This window comes from Rana temporaria, chromosome 4, assembly GCF_905171775.1.
Source record: "Rana temporaria chromosome 4, aRanTem1.1, whole genome shotgun sequence".
NCBI classification, from domain to species: Eukaryota; Metazoa; Chordata; class Amphibia; order Anura; family Ranidae; genus Rana; species Rana temporaria.
In genome coordinates this window covers 277,812,076-277,831,192 of record NC_053492.1, presented here as the reverse complement: position 1 = coordinate 277,831,192, position 19,117 = coordinate 277,812,076, and the positions used below count along the sequence as shown (strand labels likewise).

Below are 19,117 nucleotides of genomic sequence, written 5' to 3'. Positions count from 1 at the left end.
GAGATGCTCTCTGCATGCTTCGGTCGTGCGTCTGTTGTGCGTTTGGTGTTGCTCTATATGGTGCTACACTAGGCCTATGCCCCCCCTTTACCAGATGCTTCAGAATATCTGTGCTTACCCACAGGGGTGCTCTGCAGATACCTGTTTTTAATACACTTGTTTTTAAACCTCGTTTTTATAAATATTTGTTTTCACTATCTCTGCCTTTTGTGCTAGTTCACAATAGGTTTTTAAAATACATATGTGTTTTGACCGTCGGAGCTGAGGGCAACGCAGTGTGCTGCATCCCTATGCGATGGTCATTTTTACATTATTATACCAGATGGCGGTGACAGCATTTGCAGCACTTGTGCATCCAACTTGTGACGCTTTCCCCATAGGGATTATATGCTGCCGTCCACTCTGGCTGTAGTATTATTATTTGCTCCCGTTTTTTATAACCAACACACTATTAAAATGTTCTCCTTTTTTTGTACTCGCTCCTAGCATATGCCATACAGGCCCCTATGTTGCCCATGTCCCTGCATTTTTGTCCACTCCCCTCCCTGTCTGGCTTGTTCAGCAGTGTGTGACATTTCCAGGTAATTCAATGGTGCAAACACCGCGCCTGTCAGCTCATTATGCTGACTTCGACAAAATGGCCGCCGCTGTGTCCAAGCAATCAGACACTATTTAAAGATGATACAGTGCTCTAGTTACCATCCCCTGATGAAGTCACGTGATGTGACGAACACGCGTCGGGACACCAGAGCACCAATCAGGAGCAGCACCAGACGGACGGCAGACGAGCGCGGCGCTCGTGGATTTGCGATCGTTCCATCACTGCTCCATGTGAGTTTTTTACCGCACCTTTGTGTTTCCATATACCTTTGTTGTACCATTCACGCGATGTGCCCCCCCTCTCTCACTTCTCCCTACCCCGGTTTCTTCCATCTTACCACGAGCAATCGGCTTGGAGGACACTGAGGGATTGGAGCTGAGACGGAGAGAAGTCAGAGAGACGAGCTCGGCGCTCGTGGAGATAGGCTCCCTTTTCTTACACGTTGTGTAAGTAGTGTAAGTGTATACTTACCCACCTTGGCTATACCCTTTTTCCTCATATGTGATAGGAGGACCAGGTTACACCTCATATTTTTTCTCCCTTATGTATGGCTAATCACCGATGAGTACACAGAGTGACAGCCACCTAACAGGAATTTGGAGCATTGGTAATTATCTTTGGCTTTAAGTGACAGCTGGGAGGTAAGCTGACAAGATCACTTATGGTGTGGGCTGCATGCTTTTGTGGATTTGATCAGACTGCACATTTTCCACCCACGTGCATTTGGATTTTGTTTTCACTTTTAACCATCCACTTACTCCATTAACTTCACCTGGAACTGTTTTGTATTTACTTGGACTAATCCGGGACTTTTCTTTGTGCATACTTTTTATCTTCATTTTTATATTTTCACATTTTTTCCATTATTCATATGGTTTTTCACTGAAGCATTTTCACCATGGATTTTTAACACAGTCCAGTTAGGACTGTACCTATAGATTGTCACTAAGGTCCCTTCCATTTTCTGTCTGTATAGTTTTTCACTTCCCAAGTTCACATCACTTTACCCCTTCCCCCCCCCCCCCTCTCCTTCCCTTCGCTCACTTATAACACCAGTTTAACTCACAGCGCAGACACATACACTTTTTAACCATTATTCACTGTCTGTATTGGACAGATTTTTTCTTTGTTTGCTGCAGTGTCCACATTCACTCCCTGGCCCCCCATCACCTCCCTCCTTTTCCCATTTATCCTACACAGCGCAGGAGTATCACCTAGTTCAATAAATAGACATGATCATGCTGGTGGGGGGGGGGGGGGGGGTGTCAGATGGAGATGGAGTGCTAAGGAGGCTGTCGGTGGCCTTCAGGGTGTCCTGTAGTCTGGGGAGGGAGAACTCGGGCCGGGGCTCGGGTGCCGGAAAGATACTATTAAAACACACCAAGTAATCCCTTCCTGGAGGCACGAGAGCAAGGAGAGAGGACAGCAGGTCAGGCCTCGGGTTCCTGCCTGTAATGGGCCACCCATTGCTTCATTCTGACTGGGTGACTGTCGGGTACTCACAGTGTTCCAGCTGGGTTCTGTAAGCATGTGTGTTCTGGAGGAAGAAGGGGAGCTGTATATAGAGACCGTAAATAGGAAGTTGTACCTGAAGTTGTTGAAGTCAAGTGGGCATCCCATAATCTCCCATCCCTATATAAGTTATTACCCTCAATAAATAAAAACTGTTTAGTTTTAGTCTCTGAGCGCCTGTGAAAATTTGGTGTGCCTGGCTGTGCATGGTGGTTGATCCCAGATTACTTAGTAAGTAAGGATGAGCTCCAGCGTGTTCGCATAGTACACATGCAAAGCCCTCCAGGAAGTCGGCACGGTGCTGCGCTAACCACAGGCAGGGAGACATTCCCCGATCTCTGCAGCCGAGCATCGGGACAATGTCTCCCTGGCTGTGATTAGCGCAGCGCCGTGCTGACTTCCTGGCGGGCTTTGCATGTGTACTATGCGAACACGCTGGAGCTCATCCTTACTTAGGAGGTGCACTACAACTAGTTGAATGATTTTTACCTTAGTGCAGATATGACATTATGGTTAAAAAAATAAAAAATGTATTTGTTTAGAAACACTTACATTTTTACACGTGGAATATGCCTTTAAAATCCAGGTAAACCCTGCTTAGTGTGTTCCAGCACTGTGTATAATAAACAATTGTCACTGAAGGTATACACAGCTCTCTATATGAGCCTGACACCGTCCCTTCACCCAGACCTATTGCCGAAGGGGCACGCTGCAAGGACCGTACTAGGTGGAGCCACATCCATAGTGATGACGTTTCTTATAACTAGTAATACAGAGAGCCGTCTCATTGGCTACCTGCCCGTGAGAGGCGGCACACAACGCCCACCCTGTGTAAGCCCCGCCCATTATTGTGTAGGCCATGTAAGGAGTGCGTTCCACGCTGGTTCTATCAGGATCCATACAGACACTTGGGAGCAGTGGCCACGGTGAGTGTTTCCAATTGGTGCAGCGGCTGGGTTATGTAATGAGGGGTCCCCGTATGTGTGATTGTGTTCTATAGTGACAGGCTCATGGATTGCTGAGCTCGGTGATGTAACTGTATGGGCGATCGCAAGTGTCTGGGGGCATGATAGACGGCAGGACATGCTGGATCCGGTCACTGATGAGCGATGTCTGTACATTACAGTTGGTAGTAAGGCAGGGAGTGCAGCGTGCTCGGGTTCTATGGAGATCGGTGGAGCAAACATAGACGAAGCTATGTTGTTACTATAGCAATGGCAAACAGTCCCTGACTCGGCCTTACGTGACGGATGTGGGCGTGTCCGCTGTCAGTGTATCCAATACAATACACTGAGCTGTCCCTAGACTGATCTCCTTAGCATCCCTATAAGATCTGATCAATATATATATATATATATATATATAATATATACGCTGTCACTGTTAGTGTATCCAGTACTGTACACCGAGCTGTCACCTAGACTGATCGCCATAGGATCCCTATAAGATCTGATCAATATATATATATATATATACGCTGTCAGTGTATTCAGTAAAATACACTGAGCTGTCACCTAGACTGATCTCCTTAGGATCCCTATAAGATCTGATCAATATATATATATATATATATATATATATATATATATATATATATATATACACTGTCAGTGTATCCAGTACAGTACACTGAGCTGTCACCTTGACTGATCTCCTTAGGATCTCTATAAGATCTGATCAATATATATATAATATATACGCTGTCAGTGTATTCAGTACAGTACACTGAGCTCCCACCTAGACTGATCTTCTTAGGATCCCTATAAGATCTGATCAATATATATAATATATATGCTGTCAGTGTATTCAGTACAGTACACTGAGCTCTCACCTAGACTGATCTCCTTAGGATCCCTATAAGATCTGATCAATATCTGATCTCCAGTGCACAGCTGTGCAATTTCTGGTGTCATCTGTCTGCCAAGGTTGTAACAGTTGTGGTCTGATTCTATGTGTAGTGGGAGGAGCAAGTGCATCCAGTGAGGATGAGAGAGAACAGAAGTTGTCAGGTTAGGGCAGGACAGGAGTGAGATATTATCATAGAGGTGGTCAGTAGCAGAATAGAGAAGAGATGGGTAAAAGTGGTGAAGAATTCTCTGGGTAACAGTTTGATGCTTGGAAGGAGAGGTGGGGACACTAGTTCCGACCCTGGTGACAGACATGGATTCCCTCACTTTGGAGGGATTACTTCTCACTTCCTGTTTTGGTAATGGGACAGGAGGTTAATTTTAAATCTTCCCAATGGGACATAAGATGGAGAAAAAAAAATACTGACCAAAGCGAAAAAAATGCAGTTTATGCAGTTTTCTGACAAAACTAACAAAAATGCACTTTTTTTTTCTTTTGATCAGTGTTTTTTTTAAAAAAAATGTGTTGCTTTTGATAAAAAGTAAACATTTTATTTTATAACTTGTCCAGTTCAAAATTATAATTCAAGTAAAAAGTATTATAAAGTTATTATAAGTAAAATAAAGTTGTGTTTTTGTTTATTTGTTTTTTTGTGCTTTTAATGTGACACATTTTTATACAAAACAAAAGTAAAAAAAAAATATAAAATATTAATGGTTAATTTTTTTTTTTTAAATTGTATGTAAATATTTGATCAATAATTAATAATTATTGGCTGCTTGTTAAGGGGCTAAACAGAGACCTATTTTGTATTTATTTTTTCTTACTTGTCAGGTTCTGTTTACTGGCGCCATCATGTAATGAAACCGAGTAGATCTAAAAGAAACAATGTTGCATAGCTCTCTATTTCCTATCTGAACAGTGTACATTGTGTCAAATGGCTTTTTATTACAGCAGCAGCTGCTAGTGTAATTATACAGACACTCCCAACTTTTAAAGTGTAAACCCCAAACCAAAAATGTGATATTGCAGCTTACTATTTCTTGGTGTGGTGGCTACATTAGTTTTTCTTTTATCGAGCTTTTGATTTATTTTCATTGGGTAATCCTGCAAATAACACTTCCTGTCCGGGGGTGACACTTTATCTGTAGAGGGAGCCCGAGCCATGGTTGTTACCCTAGGCTGCTCTCTTCCTTATTTGGACTACAAACATGTCCCTATCTCTTCATATTTATTACGTGGGGGGGGGGGGGGGCTCAGGTAAATCTGTAGTTTACAGAAGACGACTAGGAAGTAAGGAAGGAAGCTAAAGTATTCTTCAGTGCAGTGTACAGAAAGTAACGAAGATACTGCATTTCTGTCAGGATCATTTTCTGTATTTGCTGAAAATATTGCGTCTGAACGCATTGATGCTATATACAGCATCAAGCTTTTTTAAAGGATCACTAAAGGATTTTTTTTTTTTAGCTAATTAGCTTCCTTTACCTTACTGTAGTACTGGTTTCATTACCTCATTGTTCGTTTTTGCTCTCAAGTTGCTGTAATTCTGCTCTGATCTCCACACTTCTTGGTTGCCTGTTTCCTTATAACCATGGTACTGGGAACTTTTCACTGTGTGTCTAAAACTTAACAGAACCAATCAGATTCATTTTTTTTAGAAACAAAACACTGCCCTGGATTTGTTTGTTTTTGTTCTGTGGGTCTCTTTACTTCACAGAAACATGAAACCAGTTTAAAACCGAAAGTGAAACTAGAGGCACATTATATGATTGAATTTAATCTATTTTTAATCATTTTTAAAAGGAATCAGTTAACTTTTATGTCTCTATACCCTGTAAACAGTCATTTCAGCAAAAACATTTTATTTTCTTTTAGTGACCCTTTAAGCCAGGGATCCTCAAACTACGGCCCTCCAGCTGTTGCGGAACTACAAATCCCATGAGGCATTGTAAAACTCTGACATTCGCAGACATGACTAGGCATGATGGGAATTGTAGTTCCTGAACACCTGGAGGGCCGTAGTTTGAAGACCCATGCTTTAAGCTGTAGTAATTGGATTTGGGAGTGGACAGTAGAAGAGGGCAGAGAAACGCTGCTAAAAGCTCATTAACGCCAATACAAAACACTTCTAAAAACGCGTTTTTACAGCCACTTTTTACTGGTGTCAGTACTGGTTTTGCAGCGCGTTTTTTTTTTTTTTTAACGCCCTGTGTGCATGAGGCCTTATATGGGCATGATCAGCCAATATAAAGTTTGTATTTACAGTAGAATAATGGTCCGTTACTTTGAGAGATGTTGGGTCCTTTCATTTTAGTAAGATTACCTTTCTGGGATAAAAGAGCAGTAGCCACAATAGCTTTTTGGGGTGTTTATCCATTATATGACATATAGAAAGTAGACGTATTTTCAGTAGGTAAGGGCAAATCACTGAGTGTGTCAATAGCTGGTGTATTTGTTGGCAGTTAGGTGATATTTAAACACAAGACATGTGAAATCATCTGTTGGTGTTGTAGAGCAATGGTAACATTTGGCCCAGTGGCTAATTCCTAGTTCATGCAATATGTAGAGGGTATAGTATAGAATTACCGTATTTTTCGCTCCATAAGACGCACTTCTCCCCCCCCCCCCCCACCCAAAAAAAAATGGGAGGAATTGCCTGTGTGTCATATAGAGCAAATACTGACCAGGACCGACTTCGCCGCCACCACCACCACATTAGAATACCAGGCGGCCGTCTCCTACGAGTGCCGGGCCACCTCCCGGCTGAGCCTGTCACCTGTCATTTGGCTTTGCCTGTCACAGACAGAAGACAGAACAGGCTGAATGGAGTGCGGCCGCGGCGCCGGCTCGGGCTGCTTTTTTGGATGTGGTGATGTCCTCGCCAGGCACAGGTCAGGCTGCAATGTATGGCACTGGTCAGGCTGCATTAATGGGCACTGGTAAATATTTTAGTACACCATTTGGTTCAGAATATTTTTTTTTCTTGTCTTCCTCCTCTAAAACATAGGTGTGTCTTATGGTCAGGGGTGTCGTATGGAGCAAAAAATATGGTATATAGACCTGCAAACAAAGAACTTGTGTATTGATAACTTTTAAGAAAAAGTTTTCCTCAACATCCTTAGTCCTGTTTTGTTGAGGTTGGAAAGTCTTTAGTCCACTTTGGCCAGACTATGTTGGGGTCTGTTGTTGGAGTAAATTGTACAGATTTGGCACTTATTTAGGAATAGCTTTTGCACTTAGGAGTCTTTCAAGACAATATTTAAAAGAATAGTTCACTTTTACAAACCAAATGCTTATGCAGGCAATGGATGTATGTAGATTAAAATTAACACAAAACTTAAAGGGGTTGTTTTTTCCCTAAATAGCTTCCTTTACCTTAGTGCAGTCCTACTTCACTTGCCTCATCCTTCCATTTTGCTTTTAAATGTCCTTATTTCTTCTGAGAAATCCTCACTTCCTGTTCTTCTGTCTGTAACTTCACAGAGTAATGCAAGGCTTTCTCCCTGGTGTGGAGAAAGCCTCTTGAGGGGGAGGGGGCGAGCAGGCAAGTCAGGACACTCTCTACTTTGCAGATAGAGAAAGGAGCTGTGTGTTAGTGGGCGTCTTGACACTCCTGCACGCCCCCTCCCCCTCAAGAGGCTTTTTCATCACCAGGGAGAAAGCCTTGCATTACTGTGTGGAGTTACAGACAGAAGAACAGGAAGTGAGTTTTTCTCAGAAGAAATAAGGACATTTAAAAGCAAAATCTAAGGATGAGGTATATGAAGGAGGACTGCACTAAGGTAAAGGAAGCTATTTAGGGGGAAAAAACAATTCCTTTACAACCCCTTTATTATAAAAATGACCAAGCGGACAATACAACTGCTTTAAAGGGATAGTTCACCTTTACCACAAAACTGCCTATGCATATAAGGGGATTCTGTAGATAAAATCAAACTGTGCAGCTCTGACTAAAGATGAATAATACCCTTGCTATAGGTCTAAGCCATTTACATACCTTATGAAGCCTGACTGGAATACTCCCAGGACATTGCCAAGCGAGGCCTAGTCATCACTGCTCACCTCCGCCCTCACAGGAGTGAGCTCCTTCTCTGATTCAAACCCTCTCACATGCGCGCTCTCTCTCCCCGATGCAGTAGCTCTGAGCTCAGCATTTAAGAGCTCACTCCAGTGATGGTGGAACCGTGGAAGTGAGCAGTGATGACTAGGCCTCACTTAGCAATGTCCTGGGAGTATTCCAGTTTGGCTTCATAAGTGCCTTGCGAAAGTATTCACTCCCCTTGGCATTTTTCATGTTTTGTTGCCTCACAGCCTGGAATTAACATGGATTGTTTGAGGATGTGCATAATTTAATTTACAGAACATGCCCACGACTTTGAAGATGTGTGTTTTTTTTTTTTTTTTTTATTGTGAAGCACACAACAATGAGGACAAAATAACAGAAAAAGTCATTGTGCATAACTGTTCACCCCCCTAAAGTCAATACTTTGTAGAGCCACATTTTGCAGCTATCACAGCTCCAAGTCACTTTGGATAAGTCTCTAGGAGCTTGCCACATATTACCACTGGGATTTGTGCCAATTCCTTCTTGCAAAACTGCTCCAGCTTCTTCAAGTTGGATGGTTTGTGCTTGTGAACAGCAATCTTTAAGTCTGACCACAGATTTTCTATTGGATTGAGGTCTGGGCTTTGACTAGGCCATTCTAACACATTTACATGTTTCCCCTTAAACCACTCAAGTGTTGCTTTAGCAGTGTGTTTGGGGTCATTGTCCTGCTGGAAGGTGAACCTCCATCCTCGCCTCAAATTAACACACAGAGTGGTACAGGTTTTGCTCAAGAATATCCCTGTATTTAGCGCCATCCATCTTTACCTCAACTCTGACCAGTTTCCCAGTCCCCACTGCTGAAAAACATCCCCACAGGATGATGCTGTCACCACCATGTTTCACGGTGGGGGATGGTGTTCTTTGGGTGATGTGTTGGGTTTGCGCCAGTCATAGCGTTTTCTTTTTGATGGCCAAAAAGTTAAACTTTAGCTCATCAGATCAGAGCACCTTCCTCCATACATTTTTGGAGTCTCCCACGTGCCTTTTCGCAAACTCAAAACATGCCATTTTGTTTTTTGCTAAATGTAATGGCTTTCTTCTGACCACTCTGCCATAAAGCCCAACTCTATGGAGCGTACAGTTTATTATTGTCCTATGTACAGATACTTCAGTCTCTGCTGTGGAACTCTGCATCTCCTCCAGGTTTACCTTAGGTCTCTGTGCCACCTCTCTGACTAATGCCCTCCTTGCCCGGTCCGTGAGTTTTGGTGTGTGGTCGTCTCTTGGCAGGTTTGCGGTTGTGCCATGCTCTTTCCAATTGGTTATGATAGATTTAATGGTGCTCCTAGGGATCATCAAAGATTTGGATATGCTTTTATAACCTAACCCTGACTTGTACGTCTTAACAACATTGGGGTTGATTTACTAAAGGGAAATCCACTCTACACTACAAGTGCACTTGTAAGTGCAGTTGCTGTAGATCTGAGGGGAAGCTCTGAAATGAGGGGAAGCTCTGCTGATTTTATCATCCAATCATGTGCAAGCTAAAATGCTGTTTTTTTATTTTTCTTGCATGTCCCCCTTAGATCTACAGCGACTGAACTTCCATGTGCACTTGTAGTGCAAAGTGGATTTGCCTTTCGTAAATAACCCCCATTGTCTCCTACTTGTTTGGAGAGTTCCTTGGTCTTCATGGCAGTGTTTGGTTAGTGGTGCCTCTTGCTTAGGTGTTGCAGCCTCTGGGGCCTTTCAAACAAGTGTGCATTTGTAATGACAGATCATGTGACACTTAGATTGCACACAGGTGGACATCATTTCACTAATTATGGGACTTCTGAAGGTAATTGGTTGCACCAGAGCTTTTTATGGGCTTCATAACAAAGGGGGTGAATACATACGCACATGCCAATTATCAATTTTTTATTTCTAAAAAATAATTTTTCTAATTTTACTTCAACTTAGACTATTGTGTTCTGATCCATCACATATAATTCAGATTTAAAAAAAAAACATTGAACTAAAGGTTGTAATGTAACAAAATAGGTAAAAAGCCAAGGGGGGGTGAATACTTTTACAAGGCGATGTATCTGTCATGCTATTTGATGAAATCCAAATTGAGGATATTTATCTATGAAATAATTTTACTTTCCTGTATTAATGTGTAGTATAAGAAAGGGGGCACATTAGGAGCCCACTTGAGTGGGATTGTGGCCAACACGGGGTTAATAGGTTAATAGTTGCTGGAGTATGGGTTGTATCTGTTTAAATGATGTATGTAATTAATATGCTTCTGTTTCTTTAAATTCTGGGATCATCAGCCAGCCAATAGGAGGTGTCGGAAGTTTCTAGGAGCCTGGGAAGGCTTTATAAGGATTGGCTGGGCTGGGAATCTCCCTCTTTCCCTTTGGCAGCAGCAGCTGTGGAACTTGGACTTCTCTGGTCTAGCTGCCCTTCTCTTTAAGGTATGGAGTCCCTCTTTAAAAAACTTTTGGAAAAGGCAGGCAGTGAAGGGGGGGAAGAGTGGCTTAAACGCTGCTTAACTCTGGGGGACATTGTCCCTGAAGAACAACCTGCAGAAGTGGCGTCAGACTCTGGGTTTGTGTCACCCATTGAGCAGCTGAGTGAGAGCGCGTCTGGGAGCAGGGAGCTCCCTGTCAGAGCACGGAGGAGTCAGCCTCCAGAACGCGCAGGGGAATCCCAGTCAGCTGTGGAGGCGGAGCGGAGGAGCGGCGAATGTGAGGAGGAAGATGGCGGGGGCGGACCCGCAAGCGTGCGCCACTCAGTGCGGCAGAAGAGGAACATTTCTCAGTCCCCTGCGAGGGGGAACGCCAGGAGAGGCAGGGCTGTGCAGCCCACAGCAAGCGTGGGGAGGGGGCGCCCGCCCCCCCCACGTTCACCCAGACAGCCGCAGGTCTCCGTTTGGGGACAGGAGCCACAAGTCTCACCTTTCAGGCAGGAGCCTGCAGCAGCCATGCTGTGTGAAGAGCCTAGTCCAGCCGTCAGTACACAGCCTCAAGCAGTGGGTGAGTGTGCTCAGTTGCAGGCTCTGAATGTCATTGTAGATTCTCTTTCTTCCCTAGTCAGAACAATGACCCCTGCTGGTCCTGTGCAAACTGCAAGTACTGTGTCACATTTAATGATTAATCCTTTACACAGCACACATCCCATTGCTCCAGTACATCAATCCCCCAATATGGTTATGGCCCCTGGGAGTGTGTCGGGGGAGGGTAACTCCGCCGGGAGGGGCAGCGTGCCTGAGGCATGCATGAAAGAAGTGATGCCCTGCGAAATGTCTCCCCTGGGGTATCACTTGAGCACGTTAGTGAAGGAAAAAATTTGGAGGGGGGAATTTATGGACATTCTATCCCTTTTACCCTCCCAGAAGGACTTTATGGCCAAAACGGAAAAAAACGACAAACATGATGATGACAGACGCAGACCCATACCTAGGTCTTTCAATAACTGGTTGCAAGCGTTTTGCATCTTTGCTGGTGTCATGTCGGATAAGTACCCGGAACGCAGTAGTGGTTTGTTCCAACATGTGGATCATATATTGGAGGCATACAAGAGTTTTGGTGGACTTGGCTGGTTCTATTACGATGAGTCGTTTAGACAGAAATTGGCGGTCCACCCCTCATTGCGCTGGGGTATGAAGGACGTCGGCCTTTGGCTAAATCTGCTGGCCCCGCAGAGGTCTGCTATGCCAAAGCCAGCTGCGGCTTCCACTTCTGGCGCAGTTTTCAGGAAAGGAAGCTGTTTCGCGTTCAATGATAGTCAGTGCCGCTGGAATGCGGCTTGTAAATACAGACACGAGTGTTCGTTTTGCGCAGGGGCTCACCCTGCGGCAAAGTGTTTAAAGAAGTCGGCAAATGCTGCTAGTCAAAGTACTAGGGATATTTTTCCAAAAAGCCTGCACGCCAGTGAGGCTGGAAAGTATGCGCCCATGGCTGGAAATCTATCCAGACCAGGAGACGGCGCAATTCCTCAGTAGAGGCTTTGAATTTGGTTTCCCCCTCCCTTCATTCTCAGGGGCAGGATGCACAGTGGTGGATAACTTAAAATCAGTCAGTCAGTTTCCGCAAGCGGTGAGGGAAAAGGTTGTAAAAGAAATTGCGGAAGGTCACATTGCGGGTCCTTTTGAGCACCCCCCCTTTGACAATTTCCGTATATCACCTCTAGGAGTGGTGCCCAAAAGGGAGCAGAATACCTATAGGATTATACATCACTTATCCTTCCCTAAAGGGGATTCGCTTAATGACGAGATTAATGTGGAACTTTGCTCGGTGAAGTATGCGACTTTCGAGGAGGCGATTGTTAAAGTACGGCAGTGTGGCCAAGGTGCGTTGCTGGCAAAAGCCGATATTAAATCGGCTTTTCGACTGTTGCCCATTGCCCCTGAGGCATTTAATTCGTTTTTATTTTGACGGGGCCTATTTCTTCGATAGGTGTCTGCCTATGGGGTGTTCAGTTTCTTGCTCCTACTTCGAGGAATTTTCGTCCTTCTTGCATTGGGTGGTTGGCTTTCGTTCAGGTAGTGACAAAATCGTCCACTACCTGGATGACTTTCTGTTTATAGGACCACAGGATTCGGGGAGTTGTCAGGAGTTATTGCAGGCGTTTCAGGATATGGCGGCGCAGTTTGGCGTCCCGCTAGCGGAGGAGAAAACGTGTGCCCCGGCGACAACCCTGGAGTTTTTAGGCATCTGTATAGACACGTGTAGGATGGGGTTTCGTTTGCCAGAGCAAAATTGTTGAAATTAAATTCATTAATAGCTTCCTTTCTATCAAGAAAAAAAGTGCTGCTCAAAGAGATGCAGTCGCTGCTGGGAGTCCTGGCTTTTGCGAGCAGGATCATGCCTGTTGGGCGTATTTTTTCGCGTCGTTTGTATTTAGCAATAGCTGGTTTAAAGTCCCCGTTTGCCCATGTCAGGCTGACGAGTTCGATCAAGGCAGATCTGTTGGTCTGGGCTTGGTTCCTGGAGACGTACAACGGCAGATCATTTTTTCAGGAGGAGTTTGTGGCAGCGCCAGATTTCAGATTATTCACGGACGCGGCGGGGTCCAAGGGCTTTGCTGCAATATGGGGAACACACTGGTGCTGTGCAGCATGGCCAGAGTCCTGGGTGGTTCAAGAGGTCACAAGTCACCGTGCACAGCTTACTTTTCGGTGAAACAGGCCTTAAAAGGGTATAGAAGGGCTAATTTTGTTCCAGACGACAGAAGGCCGATTTCACTTGACCTTTTGGGCAAGTTGTGCGAGACAGCGTCGTCCGTTTGTTTTTCAAGTTTTGAATCCCTACTTTTCAGAACGGCGTTTGTGCTCGCTTTTCACGGGGCGTTACGGATATCGGAGCTACTCCCAAATTCTAAACGGGGGGGGTCGGGCATTTTAGTCGACCACGTAACGGTAGATCCCACGGGAATTCAGCTATGGTTAAGTCGTTCTAAGACCGACGCTTTAGGTAAAGGCGTTAGGATTCGGTTGGCGGCCCAGGGTGTCAAGGCCGTTTGCCCCGTTGACGCGGTGACTCGTTTTTGGGTGTCAGGCCCCCAGTTCCAGGGTTATTTTTAGTTCACCAGAATGGAGGGCCGCTTACCAAATTTCAATTTGATGCGGTACTGCATAAGTGCCTGGTAAATTTAGGTTTGCAGAACATGCGAATATCCTCCCACTCTTTTAGAATTGGCGCCGCATCAGAGGCGGCCCGGAGAGGAGTATGTGAGTCAGCCATTAAAGACATGGGGAGGTGGAAATCAAATTGTTTTAGAGTTTATGTTCGTCCTAACTTGTTTGTTTAATTTTCAGGTCAGCCCCGCACGGTTTGGATTCTGGGGCATTCCTACATTCACTGGGCGCATAAGAGAGCGGCCTTGCGGAGGTATTCAACTAATTTATCACTTTGTCCAGAATCATTCCAGGTCTTTTGGAAAGGTGTGCGGGGACTTCAGTGGCACCAACTATATTTTCACTTAAGTAGGCTTAGTCAGCAATGGCCTAAGCCGGATTTATTATTAGTTCATGCTGGTGGGAATGATTTGGGTAAAGTAAGAACCCTGGATTTACTTTTTTTGATGCAAAGGGATCTGCAAAGGTTCTCGTTAGCCTCTCCAGGTACAATTTTAATTTTCTCAGAAATCGTTCCGCGCCTCTCTTGGCTCTCCTCTCCACAGAGAAGGGCCATGGAGAAGATAAGGAAGCGTATAAATCAGGCCATGTGCAAGTTCATGACCCAAATTGGTGGTTTGTCCTACAGACATGTGGATTTAGAAGGGGGTTTTAACGGGCTATACAGGCAGGATGGCGTCCACCTCTCGGACGTGGGAATTGATATATTTAATTTGGGATTGCAGTATGGAATCGAGAAGGCCGCGGAGGTGGGGTGGGGCCGGGCATGATGCTCAGGCCCGGCTTGTGGGACGTGATATGTCAATTATAATTTAAATTCTGCTTGAGTTACAAAAACTGAGCAGTTACACATATTTTGGTTTTGCTTGATTAATGGCAATTTATTGATGGTTGAAGTTATGTAATAAAAATGGATTTGAATTTTAAAATTCTTTGTGTTTAAACCAATAAAAGTTACCGCGGCCTTTATTCGCCAATAATTGGTCAGTGTGTTTATTTGTTATTGTGCCTGGAGTAAGGTGGTTGGTGAGGAGTATGGCCTACAGTCCCATAAGAAAGGGGGCACATTAGGAGCCCACTTGAGTGGGATTGTGGCCAACACGGGGTTAATAGGTTAATAGTTGCTGGAGTATGGGTTGTATATGTTTAAATGATGTATGTAATTAATATGCTTCTGTTCCTTTAAATTCTGGGATCATCAGCCAGCCAATAGGAGGTGTCGGAAGTTTCTAGGAGCCTGGGAAGGCTTTATAAGGATTGGCTGGGCTGGGAATCTCCCTCTTTCCCTTTGGCAGCAGCAGCTGTGGAACTCCCTCCCTCCTCCCCTGTCGCGGTAAAGTTTATGTGGTATGCGTCACCTTGGGATCCAGGGGGGACGTGATATGTCAATTATAATTTAAATTCTGCTTGAGTTACAAAAACTGAGCAGTTACACATATTTTGGTTTTGCTTGATTAATGGCAATTTATTGATGGTTGAAGTTATGTAATAAAAATGGATTTGAATTTTAAAATTCTTTGTGTTTAAACCAATAAAAGTTACCGCGGCCTTTATTCGCCAATAATGGGTCAGTGTGTTTATTTGTTATTGTGCCTGGAGTAAGGTGGTTGGTGAGGAGTATGGCCTACAGTCCTATGTCCCATTTATAAAATAATGCAACGTTTTGTTTTTGTTTTTTTAGGGGCTTTTGGGAAAATTTTCAGCTGCGTACAATGGCCACTCTTTCAGTTGATGATGAAATCTCGCTCCAGACAATGGTCAGACAGCTGCTTCAGAGTGTGAAAGAAAAACTGGCCACTGCACCGTCTGCTGAATGCGCTGAGGAGATCTTGCTGCACCTGGAGGAGACGGATGAGCATTTTCACAAGTAATTCCACCGTGTCTATGTATTTGTTCACAATACAATGTTTTTGACGAATGATGTATGTAACATGTGACAATGTGCAATCCGCAATCTGCATTTTAAAGGAGAAGTAGGGTCAAAGCTCCTTTTGGTCCTACGACTGTAGGTCACAGGAATGCACTTTGTTTTGCACTCCTGTGACAGGTATTCAGCCGACAGCAGGCTCAGGCCGCATTCACACCTGAGCGTTTTGTCGCCTGAAGCATGAAGCTCCAAAACGCTAGAGGGGAAAAAATACATTATTCTCTATGGAGATGGTTCACATCTCCACTCCAAAACGCCTGAAGCTCAAACAAGTTCCGGACCCTTTTTTGTTGCGCGAATTGGGCAGATTTGGGCGTTTTAGAACGTTTGGATTCCCATAGAAAGTAATGGGAACGCTCGATTCTAGCGCAACAACTAGCGTTTCTACGGGGGTTTTGTCGCTTTAATCTGTTCTGTGAAATAGAACATTTCACCCAGGTAGAAGATAAAAAAATCTACAAACATAGCAACAAGTGATGAAAGAGAAGAGCATATTTGCTAAAATAAAAAACCTCGGACAACGATGTATGCAAATGCGCAAATACGCACGACAAAACGCCAGAAAAAAAGACCAAAAACGCTACGCTCAGGTGTGAATGCAGCCTCAAGTCAGCTCTCGGCTGACGTCACTCAGCCAGTCCAGACTCTGGAGGGATCCTGACTTTAAAGGGGTTGCAAAGGTACAATTCTTTTCGCTTTTTTACGCTTCCTTTACCTTAGTGCAGTCCTCCTTCACTTACCTCATCCTTCCATTTTGCTTTTAGATGTCCTTATTTCTTCTGAGAAATCCTCACTTCCTGTTCTTCTGTCTGTAACTCCACACAGTAATGCCAGGCTTTCTTCCTGGTGTGGAGTGTCGTGCTCGCCCCCTCCCTTGGACTACAGGAGAGTCAGGACACCCACTAAAACGCAGCTCCTTTCTCTATCTGCAACAAAGAGAGCGTCCTGACTCTCCTGTAGTCCAAGGGAGGGGGCGAGCACCACACTCCACACCAGAGAGAAAGCCTTGTATTACTGTGTGGAGTTACAGACAGAAGCACAGGAAGTGAGGATTTCTCAGAAGAAATAAGGACATTTAAAAGCAAAATGGAAGGATGAGGTAAGTGAAGGAGGACTGCACTAAGGTAAAGGAAGCCATTTAGGGAAAGAAATTGTACCTTTACAACCCCTTTATGTTGGGATCCACTCAGATACCTGAGTCACATGCTGCTAAGAGCCTGAGCCAGCAGCTTCCGCCCCTGCGCAACCTAGCTCTGGAGAGACAGAGCAGAGAGCCGGTGACTGACAGTCACTACTCTCTGCTCAGTAATGACCGAGAACTGAGCGATCAGCACTGTATGATCTCTCAGTTCTTGACGTAGAGGCAGCAGGGATACAGATGCGGCATATTTTTTTTCAAAACCTACACTTCTCTTTTACAAATGGAACTGCATTGTAATCTCCCACTTACTAAAGCTCATGCTTCCTGCCGATTACAGAGCTCCAGCTCTGATTTACAGGGGCTTGTCGAACTGTTGCTTCCACATGGAGAGCAGCAAACTTTTTCTGCAGCATGACAACAGAGGACAGGCTATTTTACAATGACTGTGGCTTCTTTACTAAGTGAATGATAAGCCAGTGATCAATTAGGGTCTGCATTCCTGTGCATTTCCTTTGTGCTTCTGTGCAGTGCAATTTTGCAGCCCATTCATTTGAAAGGACTGGAAAGCATGCACTACTTTCCAAACATGTGCTGCACCAAATTGTTTGGTACTGCAGTGCCATTCGATCTGATCTCCTCCTAAATACACTGCATTTGCGTTATGGGTGCCGTTACCATTCCATTGGCATCCGCAGCACATTGCAATGGCATTGTGTTGTTGCGCACAGTGTGGGAAACGCGCACAGAAAGCGCCTTTCCCGCATCACTTCACTGTTTTGCTGCACCTTAATTCTATTCTCCGCATTTTACAGAAGAGTCCATTTGAGCTTTAATGACATTAGAGGTTTGTAATGGTATCATGTGCTTACTGACCCTGCATGTGTGCTTTTCTATAAGGGCAAGACTGCTGAAAGAAGAAACCAAACTCAATAGCGTTTGTACATAGTTTTCATGTTTAAAACATATCTAGGCTCAAAAACAAAATGCAATCTGTTGTAGTTTATAATGCCGCGTACAGACGATCGTTTTTTTTATGAAAACAATGTTTTTGAAACTTCATTTTCAAAAACGACGTTGCCTACACACCATCGATTTTTTCAAAATGCTCTAGCAAAGCGCGGTTACGTTCAGCACTCTTTTCCATTGAAGCTCGCTTCATAACTTGCTTCTGAGCATGCGCGGGTTTAAAAACGTTGTTTTACACGTTGTTTTAGCTACACACAGTGATTTTTTGTGACATAAAAAACAACGTTTTGAAAAACGACACAAAAAATCGAAAAAAAATGTTGTCGTTTTTTCAGAAGATATAAAACAACGTTTTCCCCCACACACGGTCATTTAAAATGACGTTTTTAAAAACGTTGTTTTTTTACATCACATAAAGCGACCGTGTGTACGCGGCATAAGTCTTTAGATGTGATGACTGCACTAGTTTCCTCTTCTCTTTTTTTTTTTTTTTTTTTTTTTTTTTTTTAGGCTTTTTCTCTTTTGCTTTGATTTGATGATTTTGCTAGTAGCATACTTCCTGTCCTAGGGTGACAACACTCACTGTACTGTATTAGGACAACAGAAACCGAACAGGAGTACTGAATCTTTCTCCTCTCCTCTTCTCCAGAACATAAATTGGTGACTTTCTGTAGTCCTCACAATAATGTAACTGAAGAATCAACAGATTATTTTTGAATTTATCAAACAGATTTAACAAAAATCCTTGAATTTGTTTATTGAAAAAGGCCAAGTGAGAGCATATTAGAAAAGTTTATTGTTGGGGGTTTACATGCAAGTTAGCACTAATGTCAATAGAAGCCACATACTACACAGTAAGTAAAGATCGAAGCTCCTGGCACATGCTTTTTTTTTTTTTTTTTTTTTTTTTTTTTTTTTTTCCAGACGTGGAGCTAAACTTGTCTGCAGGAAAAATTAGTAAAAGTGTGTACAGCTGAAGAATGTCATAGCACCTTTCAGCATTCAGTCCAATGTACAATGCACAAAGACATTGGATAGTACAAAGGAGTATTAATACAATAAAGAGACAGACACCACTTGAACTTAGGCTGGATTCACATCTATGCATTTTTAGTTATTTTTTGCATTTTTCAGATTTGCAATTCGGAATGTGTTCCATAGGGAACAATGTTAAATGGACTGTAGTGCAAATATGCAAAATGCAAAAAGCACTAAAAATGCATAGGTGTGAATCCAGCCTAAGTTCAAATGGACATAGGGGGGGCAGATTCAGATAGAGATACGACGGCCTAAACTTTTTTTTTTTTAGATCTTTTTTTGGGGATATTTAATATAGCAAAAAGTAAAAAATATTGCATTTTGTTTTCAAAATTGTCGCTCTATTTTTGTTTAAAGCGCAAAAAAATAAAAACCCCAGAGGTGATCAAATACCACCAAAAGAAAGCTCT

The 19,117-nt window shown here is 43.6% G+C and overlaps 1 protein-coding gene across 3 annotated transcripts in view; it reads left to right on the top strand.

Annotated features, from left to right (window-relative positions):
• Nucleotides 1–2,945: 2,945 nt before the first annotated feature.
• TBC1D32 (TBC1 domain family member 32) overlaps nt 2,946–19,117 on the top strand; it is a 552,992-nt gene continuing 536,820 nt past the window's right edge. For 2 of the 3 annotated variants that reach the window (XM_040350328.1, XM_040350326.1), the window contains exons 1-2: nt 2,946–3,039; nt 15,317–15,502. In XM_040350328.1, coding sequence (XP_040206262.1) covers nt 15,348–15,502 — 155 coding nt within the window. In that variant the 5' untranslated portion in view covers nt 2,946–3,039; nt 15,317–15,347. Of the gene's footprint in view, nt 3,040–10,321; nt 10,472–15,316; nt 15,503–19,117 lie in introns of those variants that run through there. The other variant, XM_040350327.1, reaches the window with a different exon arrangement.